Source organism: Rosa rugosa, chromosome 2, assembly GCF_958449725.1.
Source record: "Rosa rugosa chromosome 2, drRosRugo1.1, whole genome shotgun sequence".
Taxonomy (NCBI): Eukaryota; Viridiplantae; Streptophyta; class Magnoliopsida; order Rosales; family Rosaceae; genus Rosa; species Rosa rugosa.
In genome coordinates, this window is record NC_084821.1 from 43639512 (window position 1) to 43660408 (window position 20897).

Genomic DNA, 20897 nt, shown 5'->3' on the forward strand with positions numbered 1-20897 from the left:
ACTTCCAGACAAAACATCCCCTGCAGCATTTTCAAAGCCCTTCTGGTAAGAGCATGAGCAATTTGATTACTTGTGCACATACTTCCAAGTAACCACCTCTTATTTCGTCATCAACTTTGGAACTTCATCGACGACTAACCTAATATCAGTAAGATCTAAACCAGTAAGTCCTAGTGCGTTGATTACATTCAGAGCAGCTCCTGCAATCACTAAATTGTCCCTACCCCAATTTTCTTACAGTATTACAAATCGTGTCACAGTGGCAATGTTTCTGATGCATGAGGTTTGAGTGAAGCAGTCATTGGTATTGCCAGAAGTGCCAGCGCTCCCTTTAAACCCCCATTCTCATCGGTGACCGCTGCCCCCAATCCTACACACCCAACAGATCGACACATCACAAGCCCCATTGAAGAATAATTTCATTCCTGAGTGTGCAACATTGACTCATGAGTTTCACCATGCCCATCCAATTCCGTTCCGTTCTGCACCCTGCCAACTTGCTTCTTTTCCCCAACACAGCGCCAGCAACTCAGCTTGCCATTCAACACACATGCTAATGATATGTTGTGGTTCTAATTGTTTTTTTTTTTTTTCCATCATAAAATTCATTCCTATGCTTCCACACGCACCAACTTAGTAATAGTAACACAATAGCTCAACTTCTTTTCGTTCTACATTTTTAGCCACATGGAGAAGAAGATTTAGCAAAACATGGCTTCTTCCAGCAGACCTTATAAACCCTCTTCAACCAAGTAACCTTGCAAACCCTTTCAACCACGGGAGACTCCCATAAGCTATGGATCCGGAAGTATGGATAACAGACTCCTCAAGGCCTCCACAACGTCCACACCCTAAATGAGGACTGATTTTGCGTTTAAACAAACCCTCAGCACAAGGTAAGAAGGCATGGCAAGCTCTCCAAAGAAAACAGCTTGACTTTAGCAAACTCCTTGATAAAGAAAAAAATTTCACAAATGATCACTCAACTATTACTCATTTGCACCCTAAATGAGGACTGCAAATATCCAAACCTTGCTCTTGTTGCAAGGGATGTACTTGCAATCCAAGTTAGTATAGTTGCATCCGAGTCCTCATTCAGTACAGGTGGGAGAGTCATTGATCCTTTTAGGAGTTCTTTAACTCCTAAAAGTGTGGAAGCATTGATTTGCTTGCAAAACTGGATCAAAAAACGAGATCAATCTGACATCGAGTATTATCCAAGCCTAGAAGAGCTTGAGTTTTATGAAAAAATGGAAAGAGGTACATATGTTTGCATTTGCAGATTTGCTGTTGTTTCTTGCTTTTGGTGAGGTGTTTGCAGTTTACAATTTTAATTTTTACATCTCATAGTCATTACTTCTTGAGTTGTTGCAGATGTAGCAAAGGGAAAAGCAGTTGTTGTTGAAAGTGATGAAGAAGAACCAACTGCCAAAGCTGGAACCTCAAGCTCAAAGTCTGCAAAAGTCTCCAAAAGAGCTGTAGCTGCAACTCCTTCAACAAGTGCGGCTGCTGGGACCTCAAAATCTACAAAAGCAGCAAAACAAAGGCTGCTGCCACCAAGAAAAGCTAAAGGTATATCAATTTATTGCCTTGCTGCCTTTTTTGGTTATTGTTTCTACGATGTTGCATTGGTGCAAAGTATAAGTGTATAACTATATAATGTGTAAATGTGTAATACTATGTCTTTTTCAACTGAAATGCTTAGGGAAAAAAATTGAAGAGGGAGGACTGGAGGAGCAGCTGCATAACATTGAGCATGGCAGCATGGAAGTTTCTGAATTCTGAGATGAACTTATGAACAATTTCTGATTTCGGATGTTTGGACTTTGGCCCTTAACTTTGTTTTGGTTTTTAATTTGTTATGTTATTAAGACAATATGTGCTGCTGTGTTGGTGAACTTGGTGACTTGGTGTTGATATTTGATAATTTGATATGTTGATCAGATGATGTTGAATTAAATTCCTAGCAGCCTTTCATTATTTCAATTTCAAACTTCCTGCCTTGGCAGCCTTGCTGGCTTGCTGCACAACAGCTCATGTTGTAGTTGTGTAGTCTTGTAACTCTTGTTGAAATGTTGATTGCTATTTGCAGAATGGTTTGTTTTATTTGCAGCCTTGTTGCTAGAGTGCTAGTGCAGATTGCAGAATGGTTTTTGTTTTTTGTTTTTTTTTCCAAGCATTGCAGCCTTGCAGATTGCATTATACTCTTTATACTCTCTAAACAAAAGCAGGTGAAGCAGCCAAGCAGCAGTGCTGCAAAGATTGACTGGAACCGGAAACCCGAAAAAACCGGCCCTTTTTTCCCGGTCCGGGTTTAGCTCGGTCCATTTTCTGCAGCTGCAAGACCGGCCCGAACTATCACTATCAGTCCCGGTCCCGGTCCCTATAAAACTAGTGCTGGTCCGGGTTTAGCCCGGTCCCCGTTTTCCTTAATTGCAAGATCGGCCTGAAGTGAGACTGCCGGTCCCGGTCCCTGTAAAATCGGTGCCGGTCTGGGACCGTGCCCAGCTCTACATTCGACACTTTAGTCACTCAATTTTCAACTATATTACTTTGGTCACTCAACTATAACTCTGTCAATCATTTTAGTCACCGAATGAGCATTTTGTTTCACTTTAGTCACTTCTCCCAATCAGTCCAATTCAGATTTATCAATTTTTCACGATTGGTTGGATAAAAATATCTTTTATATTGCGGCAAATAAAATATTTTTTTTAATGAAAAAATTAATTGACTGACTAAAGTGAATAACAAAGTTAAAGTTGAGTGACCAAAGTAATATATTTAAAAAATGAGTTACCATTTGTGATATTCTCCAAATTTTTTTTTTTTTTTTACCAAAATCAATCATGCCACGTGTAAATTTATGAGAACCTTGTATGTATTGGGCGAGTTGAATTTAAGTCATTTAACAGATGAAATATTGGTTGAATCCAACTTATATTTATCGGGTTGGAGGGTTTCTTAACAACCCGCCCAAAAGTGGATGGATTGGGCCACAATGACTCCTCTAGTTTAACCCAAGACCACCTCTACAGCTCTGCTAGAACCCACGAAGATAAACCCACCGTCCCACCCTAGTCGCACGCTCGGACTCCAACGGTCGCGCGCAGACTCTCTCACTCTCTTTGACTCAACAATCGACACTCCTCAACCCTCATTGTTAATTTGACAGCCATCGTAACCAGGTCAGTACTCTCTCTTCTGTTTCACCCTTTCTACTTTTCTCTCTTGTGGATTATGATTATTAAATTGGTATTTTAGGTTTGGATTCTGTTACTCTATGGTGATGATTTCTGAGGCTTTATATTTTGTTCGATTCCTCCAATGAAGTATGAACAAACGAGTGCCATTTTTATATGAAAGCTAAATCAATGCCCGAGTTACAAGTTTATATATAATACATAATATTACGTACATGAGACAATTATTGATATACCATTATTTTCTGGGTGTGAAGTTGTATGTCATATAATGATGTGTTTCTGCAGAATTTGGGGTATCTAACTTAAACCCATCTCCACATAAAGTGATGAGTCAACAATCTTCGGAGCAAGTCTTGCAGGATCGTTTGGAAATTTTGTCCACTGTAGAACATGTTAAATGGGTTACAGAAAAGGGTTATAGATTTACGCTTGATTTCTTTCAAGGGATGGAGTTTTTTTTAACGTGGAATGGCGAACTTCCTAAATTGGCAGATGTTCCTGGAAATTCCAAGTATTCGTCACTGAAAGTTCAAAAGGAGATCTTGAATATTCTCGGTGACAAGGTGAGGAATAAGATTCGTGAAGAAGTTGGAGATTCCAAATTCTGCATTATCCTTGGTAAAGCTTGTGATCAATCTAAGAGGCAACTATTGGTTGTTATTCTGAGATTTGTGGACTGTCGAGGTTGTGTTCAAGAACGAATGTTTGAAGTTGTAGATGTTGATGATGACTTTACTGCCCCAGCTCTTGAAAAAGAGATATTCAATTTACTTGCTCGGAATAATCTCTGTGTTGGAAATATGCGAGGGCAAGGGTACAATGGTGCAAGCAGTATGCGTGACGCATGGAATACAGTACAAGCATCGTTTCTCAGAGATTCCCCATGTGCGTATTATGTACATTGCTTTGCTCATGATCTGCATGTAGCATTGTTCACTGCAACTTACGAAATATTTGCTATGTACATATTTTTTAAAGCGCTGCGCTCCATTGTCAGTTTTCTTAGTGTTTACTCCAATTGTCATTCTGATCTAAAACCAGCTGGAGATGTTGAAATTGCAGATTTGGTTGCTTTTGTAGAGCTTGAGTCACAGAGTTTCCAACGAGACCCAACTGTGAGTTGGAGCTTCCATTATGGTTTGATTACTAGATTGATTGATATGTTTGATGCTACTTGCACATTTCTTGAAAACATTGAAACAAGTAGACTGAATGCGGATATTCGTGGGGAAGCTTGGGGTATTTATAACGTGGTAGCATCCTTCGAATTTGTATTTAGCTTGCTGTTGTTTAAAGAAATTATGGAAATCACTGGTGAAGTTTGTCAAGCGGTGCAACGGAAATTTCAGCCCATCTTGAATGCTTTTGACTTGGTCTCAAGTACAAAAACTATCCTTCAGAAGTTTCAACAAGATGGTTGGGATAATTTCATTGGAAGTGTGGTATCATTTTCTGAAAGAAATTCCATAAATATTCCTGATATGGGTGCTCGTCATAGGGTGCACAAATGTCGTTCTTCTCAGCAAGAATTTATTACAGTTGAGCATTATTACCACATTGATATATTCAATGCGGTAATAGATTTACAGTTGAAGGAGTTAAACAGTAGGTTTCCACAGCAAACAATGGAACTTTTTATTCTTAGCTCAGCTTTAGATCCTACTGATGCATTTAAATCATTTAAAATTGATGATATTTGCAATCTTGCTGGGAAGTTCTATCCTCAAGATTTCACTCAAGATGAGATGCATGCTTTGAGACTACAATTGAAAAACTATGAGCTTGAAGTTCTTTGTGATCCACAGTTTCGGAATATGTCTTCTCTATCTGAACTTTGTCAAGGATTAATTGAAACAGGAAAGTCAGCCTTGTATTTCTTAATCGACAGATTGATTCGTCTAGTGTTGACTCTTCCAGTTCATACGGCAATGACTGAACGAGCATTTTCAGCAATGGGACCTATCAATGAACTCTGCAACAAGATAGAAGACGAGTTTCTCCCAAATTATTTGGTTGTCCACATTGAGAGAGATCACGCTGAAAGTATTGATTCAGATTCAGTAATAGATGATCTTTATTCTGTGAATCATGCGAGGGCACTACTTCAATAGTGTTTTACTGATCCTTTTGCTTCTTGATTTATTGTTTTTCTTTTAGAACATGCAATCTCTGAAGGGTAGTTCTGTTTCCTTCCTAACTAGGTGATCTCCCCTTTTTCGTTGATGTAATTTCCTATGTCCAAATTTTATCAACTCATTCTGTAGTTTGACCATAGTGATGGATGTCTGAGCCCCAATTTCGTTCGTTTGTGATAATTTGAGGTATTTGTGTTCAGGAATATGCATTTGGAAGGGGGTGAGTTTTGAAATGCACTTTGTATTTGTCGATATGAAGTGGCAGGTTATGTGAACAAAACAGAGGAAAGCAGGATTGGAAAATATTTTAGTTGCATCCTGCAGTTGAATTCGACATTTCTAATTAGGAGCAATAACGCACAGCCTTCACCATTTTTCACTATGCAGTCTCCCAATTAGATTGCACTATAGGTACATAACCTTCCCTAATACAGTATCTGGTTGAATGGTTGTAGTATCTTCCTCCATATATATCTAATGTAATACAAATAACAACCAACAATAATTCACCTCTAGAGAGTTTGGTAATTACGGACTTTTGTTTCCTTATCATGGATTTCTCCATTTCCTTCCAACTCGAAATTAGGGTTGCAGTTTTCTCCACAACGTGTCAACACGACATTAGTAAATGCCTCACCTGCGTTTTGTAACAATTGAAATATTGACAAGCAAGTCATGTTTGGATTGATTCGAAAGTCAACCATTTGAATGATATTCTTTTGTCATTGTGTGTCATGCAATTTTATTTTACTTCAAAACATCATCATAAAAATTCTATAATGCTCTAAGCATTGATGATCTTCACCTATTAACGGTTAAATCTAATCAACAAATATATAAATATAACCGGTTGACGGTTGAATTTCACAGACATCAAATACTCTAAACCACCATAAAACACTAACCATTTTCATTGCATCACATTTATTGATTTAGGAGGTTGTGAGGCTGTGCACTATCATCTAGTTACAAACTTACAACACCAAGTGCATCTCTGCTACTTTCCTGTTTTCTTTCGGCCTCTTCCATTTCATCCAAATGTCACCAGAAGCCCACCTCACCGCCTATTGTATTTACAGAAATGCCACTTTCTTAAAACCCCGCCACATTTTCTTCTCCTTCGTCATCATCGTGGGACACTTCACCAAAACCCAAGCAAACGAAGCAGTGTACATGCTGGCCACGTTAACATGTTTGTTTCCAGAGTGCCTCTCTCTTCCTCGCTCTCCATAATCTCACCGACGTCGTTTTTGCACCGCTCTATCAGCTTCTTGTCCGCTCTTCCGTCTCTGGGCTGCTCCGCCGTGCTCCTGAACCACCGACTCTATAGGATATCTCCGGTTAGCTTCCTTGCTCATCAAACAACTGCCCCACCACTCATCCACCACCGCTTCCGGCGAAACATGGCCGCCACTGGTATACAATTTTGTGTTCTCTTTATTGTGTTGCAAGTGACTGTTTGTCTTTGTTTGGTTGCTTAGAAAATGTAGTATATATGTAACAGGATATAACATGGTCTCATACTATGTTGTGTTCTCTTCTTACATAATGTAAGAAGAGAACTTATGTTCAATCGGTTAGTGTATCATATATGTCACAGCTCGCTGACTGTTGGTTATTGGTGCAACTAACATCGTGGAAGTCATGGGTTTGAATCTCACGCATACTTGTGAAGAGTTGAAAATAAAAAAATAGTGTTATCATACTTGTGAAGAGTTGAAAATAATAATTGTAGAGGTATACATTGTGATTTATCATTTTTCCTTTTTACTCTCTTCAGCTTCTCAACATGCTTTTGAGGGAATATTAAACAGTCTCCCAAAGCCTGGAGGTGGCGAATTCGGAAAATTTTACAGTCTACCTGCTCTAAATGATCCAAGAATTGGTATGCAGATGTTGGGTTTTTATAATGAAATAAAAATTGAAATTTCTTTTAGGATGTTTCAATTAATATCAGTTATTATGTAGAATCATCATGAGTTAGTAACTTAGATAATCCTGTATTCTGATGAAGTAGTTGTTTGCCTTTCCTTGTGTGTTGCAGACAGGCTTCCATATTCAATAAAGATACTTTTGGAATCTGCAATCCGTAACTGTGACAACTTCCAAATTACCAAGGAAGATGTTGAAAAGATAGCTGATTGGGAGAATACATCACCAAAGCAAGTTGAAATACCCTTTAAGCCTGCTCTTGTTCTCCTCCAGGTTAATAGTTGTGTTCAGTGATTGGTTATGGTTTTAAATAGCTCAGAAGTGTTCAATTTTCAGAAGGCATTGTGTTTGTTGCTTAGGACAATAGGAATTCACTGGAGTACCAGCTGTGATTGACCTTGCACGTATCCGGGATGCCATGGAGGAGCTTGGAAATGATCCCAACAAGATAAATCCATTGGTATTTATGTAATTTTCCTGCCATAGACAGACGGCATTACTGGCTATGAGGATTTAGGCTATCATAACCACAAAAACGAATATTTGGTCTAAGATAATAAAAGCCTGGCATGTATACATCCGTTTTTCTGGTTGGATTTTTTTTTTTTTTTTTTTTGTGGTTACATTGTTACAACTATTTGTTTTTCTCAATCATTTTCAATTGTTTATGTTCATGGAGTTTGATAAACTTTCATCAGGTTCCTGTAGACTTTGTTGTTGATCATTCGGTTACAGTTGATGTAGCAAGAACTGAAGATGCACTACAGGAAAATATGGAACGAGAGTTTCAGAGAAATAAAGAGAGATTTGCTTTCCTTAAATGGGGATCTTTTGCATTCCATAACATGCTTGTAGTACCTCCTGGTTCTGGAATTGTCCATCAGGTACATAACTTGCTTGTAAGGTTACTGCTATTGTTTACCTCTTAGGTTGGTTGTTGAGTTGCTGCTTCAAGCTAGGCATTTTTCAAGTAAAATATTTATTTACATATTCTTTTTCCAAATTGACACCTTGATTTTTTTGTTCATTGTCCTTGCCCCGAGTCTCTCTGTAGGGTAGACCTTGTTTGCTTCAAGCGTATATCATGGAATTTCACATTGTTCATTTATTGAAATTTATGGATTGGAAAGTTTGGTTGTCTGTGTTTTGCAGGTTAATCTGGAATACCTTGCCAGGGTTGTTTTCGAAACTGATGGAATTCTATACCCTGATAGCGTGGTTGGTACCGATTCCCACACAACCATGATTGATGGGAAAGGAGTTGCTGGCTGGGGAGTGGGTGGAATTGAAGCTGAGGCAACAATGCTTGGTCAGGTAAACTACATATAATTTTCATTCCACTGCAGGTGGGATTGAGATCCTCTGAAGTTATTTCTGTGCAGTTTTTGTAAATTTCATAAAATCCGAACCATCAATAGAATCCAATGATTTAGAACTATGCCACATCATCTAGCATAATAGTTTGTCTTTTCTTCACAGTTGACGGCGACTCCTGCCGTTAATAGTTTTCTCTCACTTTGATTCATCTCCGAATTTGCCAACTCCTGCTGTTAAGCAATGATTCTCTTGGTCTGTAATCGATCGATAATAGTTGTTGACCCAAATTCGTTTGGGTTCTGATCACTTTAGCATGTCGAACATTTTATGATGATGGATTGATGGGAATAGAAGAATTTTCTGATCTAGGACCCTCGCACTTTGTCTGGGCATAATTTCTTAATCTGAATGCTATGACTTCACTTTTTAATCAATCATAGAAAAGAAGATCTAATGCTAAATCATGAAGATTTGACCAAGAGTACAGCCACCCTTCCCATTTTGACCAAGATCTAATGCTATCATTTCTCTCACAAGTCAACCACACAAACCCAGAACTGAACAAATCACAGTCGTCAAATCCATTCTAGTCGTCCTCTTCTTTTAACGCTCGTGAGTATATGTTTTCTGGGTTGTTTTTCTGTTTCATAGATTCAATTCAGTTGAGGATCTGGGGTTGTTCCATTTCAATCAATATGCAGGTTTTTTTTTCTCGAACAAAATCTATATGCAGGTTCTCCAGAGACCAAGAGTAAGAGAGGTGCAGTCACAGTACTAACGATCCGTTAGTTTATTAAAAAGGAAAAAACTTCACGCCATATTACGTGATACATTTTAAACCATTAGATTGGTTATGTGGCCCAGATTTTATGAACTGCACATAACTGCACGACTTCTCACTTTAGAGGAGCCGGATCCCTGCAGGTGAGTCATCATCATATTTGTCTAATGGATCTAACAAGGCAGTCATGATCACCTGGTCACCTACTGACCAAATATTATTTGGACAGTCACCGTTCGATTGACATCGGACGGTTGACAGCTAAGTGATGAAATCTGAGATGAGAGCTGTCAACCGTCTGATCTCAATCGAACGGTGACTGACCAAATGATATTTGGTCAGTAGGTGACCATGTGAACGGGGCCGTCTAACAAGGTATCTGAAGATAGTGTATCTATAAAGTGAAGAGACTAAGGCTATGTTTGGGGGGGCTTTTTAGCTCCCCTGCTTATAAGCACAAGACCCATAAGTGTTTGGTAAGCCAACTTCTCATCAGCTTCCTCCAGAAGCTGCTGTGGCTTCTGCCCAAAAGTAGAAGCTGCCGAACCCCAGCTTTCAAAAGCCAGAAGCTCGAAAATTACTGTAGCGGTGTTACTGTAGATTAATGAAAATTTCAAAATACCGGTAATTACCCTTCCAAGCTGAAACAATTTCAGCTGAACCATTAACCCTACGCATATCTTCGGTGGTCACTGTTCCCCATCTCTCTCCCTCATCACACCCGCACCGCCGCATCCTCGCTGCTCCCTCACCACCGCATCCTCGAAGCTCCCCGTCACCTTCGCATCGTCGCTGCTCCCCATCACAGACGTATCAGCACGCAAGCATCTCTCTCCCTCACATCGTCGCTGCTCCCCGTCACCGCTCTCCATCTCCGTCCGTCATCATAGACCGCAGCCCCGACATTTGAACAACATTGTTTGGTATGTAATCAAGGCAAAATAATCTCTCATGTCCAATTTGGTCATTCCACAAATAAAAAGCACAAGCCAGTTTGATTTACCAAACACTTTCCCACTGCTTCTGCCACTGACAGCTCCTATAAAAAGCCAGTTTACCAAACACTCAGCAGCTTTGCTTTTCAGCCACTTATTCTCAGAAATAAGCAGAAGCCAGCTTTTTCTCAAAGAACAGCCCTACCAAACATAACCTAAGAGAGTACATAGTTCATTGTCACGATCCATAGATGCATGGAAAGTGGGGCACTGGAAGAGGTTCATCTGTACATAGATGCATGTATTTCTAAAATTTTTCTTATGTGCATATTTTTTTTAATTTTTTTTTTATTGCTTATCAGTTACGTCACATCTGTATCTAGCTATATATGAGACAATAATATGAACTGTCTTTAGTCTTTCTTATCTTCTTCACCCTGTCCGATGAAGTGGCTCACTATATTGTATAGTCCTGCCTTCTCTTATCACAAAAATATTCATTTAGTAATTAAACTGTAGGTGCCGTCTCATTTGTTACAACTCAAAGACCATAGTTATATTATACTATGAGATGCGATCCAGTTAGTCTTGTCTGTGTTTACGACTGCATACACCTTCGATTTTATTTTGCATGGAATACTCATAACTAAAACTTTGACTTATTAGTAAGAGATTTCATTCTGACTTCCAAATTTGCCAGCCCATTAGCATGGTCTTACCTGGTGTTGTTGGGTTCAAGCTTACTGGGCAACTGCGTGAAGGTGTCACTGCTACCGACTTAGTTTTAACTGTGACACAAATGTTGAAGAAACATGGTGTTGTTGGCAAGTTTGTCGAGTTCTATGGTAAGCTCAAATTTAATATTGAACTGAAGGTTAACTGTTTAACCACTACACATAGCCATAAACACAATATTTTCAACATGTAAATATATGTAGGTGAGGGCATGGGTGAAATATCACTCGCTGACAGGGCCACAATTGCAAACATGTCTCCTGAATATGGAGCAACCATGGGCTTCTTTCCTGTAGATCATGTTACATTGCAGTATCTTAAACTGACTGGAAGAAGTGATGAGAAGGTGAGACGACTCCTCTCTTATTTTTTGGTTAAAAATTGTAGAGAGTAGTATAATTTCGGACCGACTTGTATGATGTTATATTGATTATGTGTTAGGTTGCAATGATAGAATCATACTTGAGGGCAAACAAAATGTTCATCGACTACAATGAGGTAAAGTTCTTGTTCATTTCCGTTCAATCTCTATAAGGACAACATAAAATGGCTGCCTTGGTCTAACATCTAGGGGATTTGTAGTCAGCCTCAACAAGAAACAGAATACACATCTCATCTACAGTTAGACCTTGCAGATGTTGAACCCTATGTTTCAGGACCAAAACGGTAGGTTTTTATATTAACATATGTTCTATATATGTAATCCACCTATTATTCTGTATTTACAATCTAATTATTATATACTTATTTATAGACCTCATGACTGAGTTCCTTTAAAGGACATGAAGGCTGATTGGCATGCATGCCTAAACAGCAAAGTTGGATTCAAAGTGAGTTCTGACAACCTATACAGCAAGATGATACACTTCCCCCTTCTCCCCACATTGTTTCATTCCAACTCATATCTGCTATATCTGTGATCATGAATAATGTTTATCTGATTTATAGTCCTGGTCTCCTGTAATGTTACTGTTCACTTCAGTTTACATCTATCCAAGCAAAAAGTAATAGAGTTCATTGGAAATTGGACTTGTAGTTCAGTCTACTGATTCAGTTCAATATAGCTTAGTAAAAAGTTGGTGTGATATGTTTATGGTACTTGAATTTGAAGTGCAATTAGTTAGTATTTGTATTTATAGTTTACTTCATGACGGGTTACTTGATTGAATAGTCAGTTAAGCTGTTGTTTGAGTTCTTGTCTATGGCAGGGTTTTGCTGTGCCAAAAGAGAAACAAGGTGAAGTTGCAAAGTTTTTGTTTCATGGACAACCTGCTGAACTTACGCATGGCAGCATTGTCATTGCAGCAGTTACAAGTTGTACAAACACATCTAATCCCACTGTAATGCTTGGGGCTGGACTAGTTGCGAAGAAAGCTTGTGAACTAGGCTTGGAGGTTTAGTTTCATTTTTTAAGTTGCCCAGTCAATTTATACCCTAGCGATAATTGAGTCGCTAATTGTGTGGGATGACTAATTCTGTCCAAGTTATCATCCCTGGAGTATGGAGGTTGTTGATAGATATTGCATTTTGTGTGCTTTTACACCAGGTTAAGCCATGGATAAAAACAAGTCTTGCTCCTGGTTCTGGCGTTGTAACCAAATATCTAATTCAGAGGTATTGCCATAAAATGTCACTTACTGCATGGATGCTCATACATTGTTGTGTTATGAGCTAGTTTTCAATATTCATTTTATATACTTGTGTATGCTTTGCAGTGGCCTGCAGAAGTACTTAAACCAGCAGGGTTTTAATGTTGTTGGCTTCGGCTGCACTACATGTATTGGGAACTCTGGTGAACTTGATGAATCAGTTGCTTCTGCAATCTCAGATAATGGTATTCAGAAACTCCTTTGATACATTAAATATCACATATTAGTGAACATTGCTGCAATAGTCCTGATGCTGATAGATAAATAATGTTGCCAGAAGATCTTATGATTTAGGTATAGGTCACCCTGTGTTTCGTAGTAAAAGAGACATGTATGAATCACACATTCACTCTTCTGATCTTTTGTGGCTCTTTGTAATATTAAAAGGTTAGACCTTTTGATATTGTCATGTCTGACTCTTTGTGTCAGCGATCTTGGGAAGGAGGGGATTTGAGTTTTGAAGTTCTCATTGAACTTTGAGGTCCCTGTCATCTGTGAGGGCCTCCTTCCTTTCCTCTTTCCTAACTTATGTCTTTTCATGGTTGCTTTGTGTAGACATCATTGCTGCAGCTGTTCTTTCTGGAAACCGGAACTTTGAAGGTCATATTCACCCGTTAACAAGAGCTAACTATCTTGCTTCGCCTCCATTGGTTGTTGCCTACGCACTTTTGTTTTATCTACTTCTATGATGAAAATCTTCGGATGCGATCAAGATACTCTTGCTTGAGAATTACTATAATTTACTGCTGGTTTGAATGAGATAAATAGCTTTAAGTTCATATGGATTTGGTGGACGCAAGCCTCAATTTCTTTTCCTGTCATCAAATTATGCATGAAAGTTTCCCAGCAGGCACCGCTCTACTCATTCCCACTGCCTGGGAGAAGAAATGCTTCATTTTTGAGTTTACATTAGAGTTGTTTAATCAACTATGAAACTTTTCTGATGCCTACAGGTTGACATTAATTTCGATCAAGAGCCAATTGGAAAAGGGAAGGATGGGAAGAGTGTGTCCTTGAAGGATATCTGGCCTAGTAATGATGAAATTGCACAGGTTTAATATTAGTTCCGAGAAGATCTACGACTTTATTCCTGTTTCAAAAATAGATAAGTCTTGTATTTAACTGTATAATATAAAGACAGGCACAGATCTATGAATAGGAGATGTTTCATATAACCGATATATAGTTTTGTGCAAATTGTCCAATGAAAGGATGCCTTTGAATTTTAAGTGTAATGTGGATTTGTAGGTATTTCAATCTCTTGTCTTACCTGATATGTTTAAGAGCACATATGAGGCCATTACAAAGGGTAACCATTTGTGGAATGAGCTCTCTGTCCCTTATTCGACTCTTTATTCTTGGGATGCAAACTCGACCTACATTCACAAGCCCCCATTTTTAAAGAACATGAGCATGGAACTACCAGGTCCTCGTGGCGTAAAGGATGCATATTGTTTGCTGTATTTAGGCGACAGTATAACCACAGATCATATTTCTCCTGGAGGTACCATCCACAAAGACAGCCTTGCTGCACAGTATCTCCGTGAGCTTGGGGTGGATCGCAAAGATTTCAATTCTTATGGTTGTCGACGGGGAAATGATGAGGTAATGGTGCGGGGTACCTTTGCCAATATCCGCATTCTGAACAAACTATTGAATGGGGAAGTCGGTCCAAAAACAATTCACATTCCAACCGGGGAGAAACTTCATGTGTATGAAGCAGCAATGGTGAGTTCCACAATTAATGTTTTGTGCAGCTTTCTCCTTGGTTGCTTATTGCTTAATCATGTGAGCCATTCATTTGCAGAGGTACAAGGCTGCTGATCAGGAAACTGTTGTCTTAGCTGGAGCAGAGTATGGATGTGGCAGCGCTCGAGATTGGGCTGCCAAGGGTCCAATGCTACTAGTAAGTTGCTCTTTCATGATCAATCGCCTAGCTAGATCCTCTCTATCTCAATGTCTTGTCCCTTATAAAGCCATCTTCTGCATCAGGGAGTGAGAGCAGTTATAACCAAAAGCTTTGAAAGCATTCATCGTAGCAATCTGGTAGGGATGGGAATCATTCCCTTATGTTTCAAGCCAGGTGAGGATGCAGAAACCCTCGGATTGACTGGTCATGAGCGCTACACGATAGACCTTCCTAGTAAAGTTAGTGAGATAAGGCCTGGCCAGGATGTCAAGGTCACAACTGATACAGGCAAATCCTTCACATGCACACTCCGTTTTGACACAGGTGATCATCTTGCTCAAGTTCATGTGATTCAGATATATACTTCGGTAACCTCATTGATTGAGGAGTTTCCAACTCACTGACATACTGATACAGTAGAATAACTGTGATTATTGTTATTTTAGTTGTACAACAATTGAACTAGATGTCACTGGACCTGCAGGTTGAGTTGGCATATTTTGACCATGGTGGCATTCTTCCATACGTCATTCGAAACCTTGCTAAACAGTAGGCTTTGAGCTTTGGTTGATCAGTAGTCTTTCATCTCATATATGAACTACTTCTCGGGAGCAAGTTTATGCTTATTGAACACGAAGAATCCTCAGAGACCACCCCAACATTGCCTTGAACTTTCTTGGCCTTGTTTAGCTGGATTTGTGTCCCCCTCTCTGTAGATATCTCTTCTTTTTTTTTCTTTTTAAGAATATGGGAGTGTATATTATGTATCATGTAATATCAGAAGTAACGGTTGGATATGCTACCATTTCTGCTGGAACATCAGTATCTTAATCTCATTACTGTGACATGGGAGACTCCTCCATGTAATGGGTATAGCCTAACGTTGACGCGTCTTGCTACTCTTTCTGGTATACGAACTGGTGGTATTATGTGGGACTGCAAATGGAAATGGTTTGGTGGATTTGCTGTCAATTTGTTGCCCATGATGCTGTTATCTGGGTCCTCTTAATTGTTTGGTCTAAAGGTTGCTTGTGATAGAAATTGATGTGCCGCATCTCTTACTTTGATGTTTATAAAGAGATTTCATGCCATTAGGTCTCAACTGCTTAACCAACAGGCTCGTTCGATCGATCACTTTTGTCTCGCCCAAGTGATTAAGTTTGAAATAGGTGAGAGTATTTTGCTACTTCTGCAGGACAAAACGGGATATATTAGGTGGAGATGTGACTTTGGATATATTAAGTGGATATATTAAGTGCAGTATTTTAGAATTGCTGTGACTTTTAAAAAAAACTGCTGCCGCTGTGTTGTAAGAATAATTAACTGTGAATTAAAACAATTTCGTGTTTGGTAAATAATATTTTTAAAAGTGCTGTCAGTATATAAAATAACTGTAGAGTGTGTTTTGATCTACAACAGCTTCTAAAAGCAACCTCTAGGCTGCTTCTAAAAGCAACATCTAGGCTGCTTCTAAAATCTACTGCCAATGGCCTATAACTTTCAATTAAAACTGCTTTTTATTTATTTACCAAACACAATAAAATCTAAAATTTTAAACAAAAGCTTATTTTTTTTAAAGCGAAGCAATCTCAAACGGGGCCTTAATATGTGTGGCACCTAGTTAATTCCCATATATCGAACCATAAGTTGCGAAATTTACCACCATTTCCAGTCCTCAAAATATTGCATGGGACACTAATTAGAATTGGATTTGTCCAAATTTTAATTTATCAATAAGTACAAAAATCCACTCAAAGATCGTTGGATTTTAAATCCAATGGTGGAAAATAGTAAGTATTTTAACTGCCTAATTATTTAAATCCAACAGTAGTCGCTCTGCTCACGACTAATTAGTGACAATTAAATTAACCATCCACCCTGAGCGGATTGTATATAACTATGTTGGGACATAAAAGAAAGGAAAATCTGGGCCACGGTTGGGCCGTATTAAAAATCAAAGCCCATATGATTCTTTCTCAACTTGGTCTCAAAGCTTCTTCGTTTTCCAATCCCATCCTTGCCAGTTCTTTCAGAGCAGACGAGGATCTCGAAGATCAGGTCAGTCCGTACATCCCCAATCTCGTTCTTCTCACCTCCTATTTACTTATTCATTTCTCTTTCAAATTTGAATTCGCTGTATAATAATTAATAATTCACCCCAAAAAAAAAAAAAAATTTCGGTGTTTGAGGCGGGGATTCAGATTTGTATAACATGGTGGTAACCGTGTGGATAAATCTGCTTATTCGGCTATTTCAATCGGAATTTTGATCCATTTATTTACTGATCCACTTAGTTTCATGATTTGTTGAGTTCTCTCCAATGTAAAGTGAGATTAAGCTGGTAATTGGAGTAATGATATTATCTTCAACTAGGCCTAATCAAGATAATTAGTTTACATTCAGTTGAAATTGTTACATTCTATCTTGTGCGCCGGAATCTAGTTCCGGTGATCTGATTGTTGTGGAGATACAAATACTTGGCCTTGTAATTTTGATGGAATGTTAAATCATTCATTTTTTATGAAAATTTACGGCGCATTTCTTCCTTCGTTCATTCATCAGATATAATTTTAATTTGGTTAATTGTATTCAGATTCAGATACTACTCTGGTGATTGGTAGTTATAGTGCACAGTGCTGATTGTTGTTAGCTAACGAAGTTAGACTGTAGTTTTGCAATTATTAGGCTGCAGTTGGATTGTGATAGCAACCCATATGGATCTAGGGAGCAGTGAAACCTGGCACATATGTTATCTTATAACTCGATCCAATTTTCTTGTGATAATGTTAGACAGATGCCTTATATGCCTGCTTTAAATTGGGCTCTATTTGGATTGAATTTATTACATTAGTCATTAATTGTTAACTATACTTCTTTTGTAATATTGGTGTGATGCAATTGATGGGTACTAAATGGTACTTTCTGTGACATTACTGTTTTTTTTCCCCCTCTTTTGTTTCACTTGATAATCACTTCACTTGGTCCCAAGAAAAAAGTGTTTTGATGTTCATACACTTGAATGGGGATCGTTTCATTATTTGGAATTCTTTTCATGAATAGAAACAGAGTGAGCTAAGGCACATCAAACCTTTTCACTCTCTTATTAAATGAGAAAAAGTCTCAGATGATTTTCTATGCGAGTCTTCAATGGATCAAATTTGTTTGTGTGTGTGTGTGTATATATATTCTCATTCTGACCTTGCATTAGTAGATCCTAATGGAAGTTTCTTCTTTGGATGCTTACAGGATAGAGTAGTGTCATAACTCATAAGTTACAGGATGATGCCTTCGGCTCAAGATCCGTTCTATGTTGTGAAAGAGGAGATTCAAGAATCTGTAAGTTGTCAAATTTTGTCAACATTTGCTACCTTTGGAATGAAGCATCGCTCACACACATATATTATCGGTTCAATTGGACCCCTATAGTAGACTTTACCTTATTTGGAGTTATTGACATTATTCCTTTTGATTCTCTCTCTCAATCAAACCAACATCACACACACACACACACACACTTATCCACATAACCACTACACTGTCATCTGCACCTTTTAGTCATTTATTGACAACTGAATAAGTATTGATTAGTTATGCGAGATTTGTTCTTTTGTATGACATTATGTTTGGGAATAGAAAAGACTGATCCTGATTACTATATTTTATTTTATAGATCGATAAGCTGCAGTCTTCTTTTCACCAATGGGAACGTATTTCATCTAACGGTGGACAACAACTACAACTCACGAAGGAGCTGCTTGCCAATTGTGGAAGCATCGAGTGGCAGGTGCGCAATATTAGAATACTTTACTCATTTTCTATTTATCTACTGGCATCGTGCTAATATAGTGATGGATCAGTGATGCAAAACAGGGTATAACAGGTCGAAATTTGAGTACAACATCCCTGCTTATGTCCATTCAAAAATTGGTTTACAAGATAGCTTTCTTCATTTTCAAAGCAATCAAGAAAAAGGATTAATTTCAGTCGCTCAACACTATTGCCTTTGACCTTTGAGTATTGATATTGATATCCATTGATAGCTTTGTCAATCCAGACCAACAGTATTTCTATTAACATGAATCTTGTTATCCCTGTCAGAGAGAAGTTGAATACGGGTTTGAATTTAACTAATGCTATTCCAATCTTTTCTTATTGTATTTTACTATTTTAACAATTAAAATTCAACTTCTATTTGCAACTACTGAAAGCATGCTTTCTTGATAGGAAGGTAGATGAACTGGACAAAGCAATATCTGTAGCGGCTAGAGATCCCAGTTTTTATGGTATTGATGAAGTGGAACTTGAAAAGCGAAGGAGATGGACAAGCACTGCTCGTGCTCAGGTATAAATGCGTCCTGTGTTGAGTTGTGTTCTCTTAAAACTTTTAATGACAGCGAAGATTCCATGTGTGGTATTGGTAACATCCTTGTTCTATGTGGAGTTGTTCTGTTGAGTTGATTATGGCTTTTGGATATTTATTTCAGAATAAGCCTCTTCAGTTCTGTTGTTTACTTACCTATATATGTATATATATTGTCCAAGGCGTTTATCTTGTGGCTTTGGATCACTTGTATGCACCTCCTAAATTAGTCTGATACCTCCTCAGGTAGGTGCGGTAAAAAAAGCAGTGGAAGCTGGAAAGGAGTCCACTGGAACTAGCGCAGCTGGAATGCGGCGGGAACTAATGAGGCTGGCCAATTCTCAGGAGACAGACAGATCCAACCAATATGCTGCACACCGTAACGATGATTTCATAACATCAGAATCAGATAGACAGTTGCTTCTCATAAAGTAAGGTTTTTATATCTTTCAATCTTTCTAAACACACCATATCCAAATCCAATTGGCCCATGGATGAGACAAAGTATATATCCATCCTCATCAATTCATTGGGATTTTTCTGGTGATATACACTGTCTGGCTGTGTTTTGGTGTCTATTATTAAAGCTTTGATTGCTTTTTTCTGGAAAAAGTTATGGAAACACTTGTAATTTAAAGAAAAACAAAAATTTTCCTTTAATGTTAAACTGTCTGAACTTGTAATGTTGAGCTCTATGCACCCATATGCTCTCTTTGGCAACTTCATGCAAAATACATTCTGAGTACTGGAATATTATGTTAATATTTTTATTTTTATTATTTATATGCCTCGCCAATTGGTGCTTGTAGGCAACAAGATGAGGAATTGGACGAACTCAGTGCCAGTGTGGAGAGAATTGGAGGTGTCGGACTTACCATACATGAAGAGCTCCTGGCACAGGTAAGAATTTTGTAAGTAGCTGTCCCTGGTAATGTCACTGGTATAATTGAACTACGAATAAGTGATGGGAAAAGTAGAGTTCCTGTATTTTGTCTTAGTTTCTTTTTGCTAGATAAGAGATTATAATAACCAAAGATAGGGGAACAAGGCCAAAGTCCAAATACATAAATGCATACCTCTTGAACCTTTCTTTTGAATTAGCTGTTTACTGCACAAAGATATCTGTTATTCTTTCTCCTTGGTAACAAAATGTATACCTTTTGGGTTTTCCAGGACAAGATTGTAGAGGAGTTGGGTATGGAAATGGACAGTACGTCAAACCGGCTTGATTTTGTTCAGGTGAGTTTCTGCTTGCAGGTTCAAAGATATTTTCCAACTTTATGGATTTGTCCTATTATAGGACTTGAAATTCAGGAGTTTTGCTACTATCTCCTACCATGGAATTCTTGAAATTCAAATTTTACAACTTTTTTTCTTTTGTTGTGAGCTTGCTCGTCAAAGAATTATGGATTACTCTTCCCTGAATAGATGATAAGTTCCTTTTCAATTCTTGCAGAAAAAGGTGGCAACAGTGATGAAGAAGGCTGGTGTAAAAGGCCAGATTATGATGATACTCTTTTTGGTGGTTTTGTTCATCATTCTTTTTGTTTTGGTCTTCCTCACCTAGTCCGAAAAGCGAAACAGTCTACCCTGATCATACAAGGGGAGGATGTGCCTTTTTGAAAGAAATATGGAACTCTTTTGAGTACAAATATATTGTGGGATGTTAGGTTTGTTCATAAGAGCTTCCTGGAAATTGTGAACCAACCAATCTATTTTTTTTTTCCTTTCTTTCTTTTTCTTAAGGTTGTTTATAAAGTTTTTAGGCAGGATTTGATGTTGAACAATTGGGGCTAGAGTTAAACGAGCACGGGATTTCATATTTTTAATTTGTTTATTCTATGCATGTCTACTACCTCTAATTGAAAGGTGTGCAAAGCAAACATACCAGGAGCATATTTCAAAGATAGATAGGCTCATAGGCAGGAAAGTTCTCTA

General features: G+C 38.3%; 2 protein-coding genes and 1 pseudogene across 3 annotated transcripts; all 3 read left to right on the top strand.

Moving 5' to 3' along the window:
• Positions 1-3057: 3057 nt before the first annotated feature.
• Positions 3058-5511, top strand: LOC133733795 (uncharacterized). Of its 2 annotated transcripts, none has more exons than XM_062161432.1 (2): positions 3058-3188; positions 3492-5511. In XM_062161432.1, the coding sequence occupies exon 2, from the start codon at positions 3533-3535 to the stop codon at positions 5315-5317; it is 1785 nt and encodes a 594-aa protein (XP_062017416.1). In that variant the 5' UTR covers positions 3058-3188; positions 3492-3532; the 3' UTR covers positions 5318-5511. The 2 variants fall into 2 exon arrangements, with proteins under 2 accessions (XP_062017416.1, XP_062017417.1); XM_062161433.1 differs by having other exon boundaries at positions 3065-3188; positions 3265-5511.
• Positions 5512-6531: 1020 nt separating this feature from the next.
• Positions 6532-15710, top strand: LOC133730804 (aconitate hydratase, cytoplasmic-like; annotated as a pseudogene).
• An 806-nt stretch (positions 15711-16516) lies between these two features.
• LOC133734250 (syntaxin-61) lies at positions 16517-20796 on the top strand. Its single transcript, XM_062161887.1, has 8 exons — positions 16517-16657; positions 17846-17935; positions 18270-18383; positions 18828-18941; positions 19206-19390; positions 19769-19859; positions 20133-20198; positions 20416-20796. The coding sequence occupies exons 2-8, from the start codon at positions 17879-17881 to the stop codon at positions 20524-20526; spliced, it is 738 nt and encodes a 245-aa protein (XP_062017871.1). The 5' UTR covers positions 16517-16657; positions 17846-17878; the 3' UTR covers positions 20527-20796.
• The last annotated feature ends 101 nt before the right edge of the window (positions 20797-20897 follow it).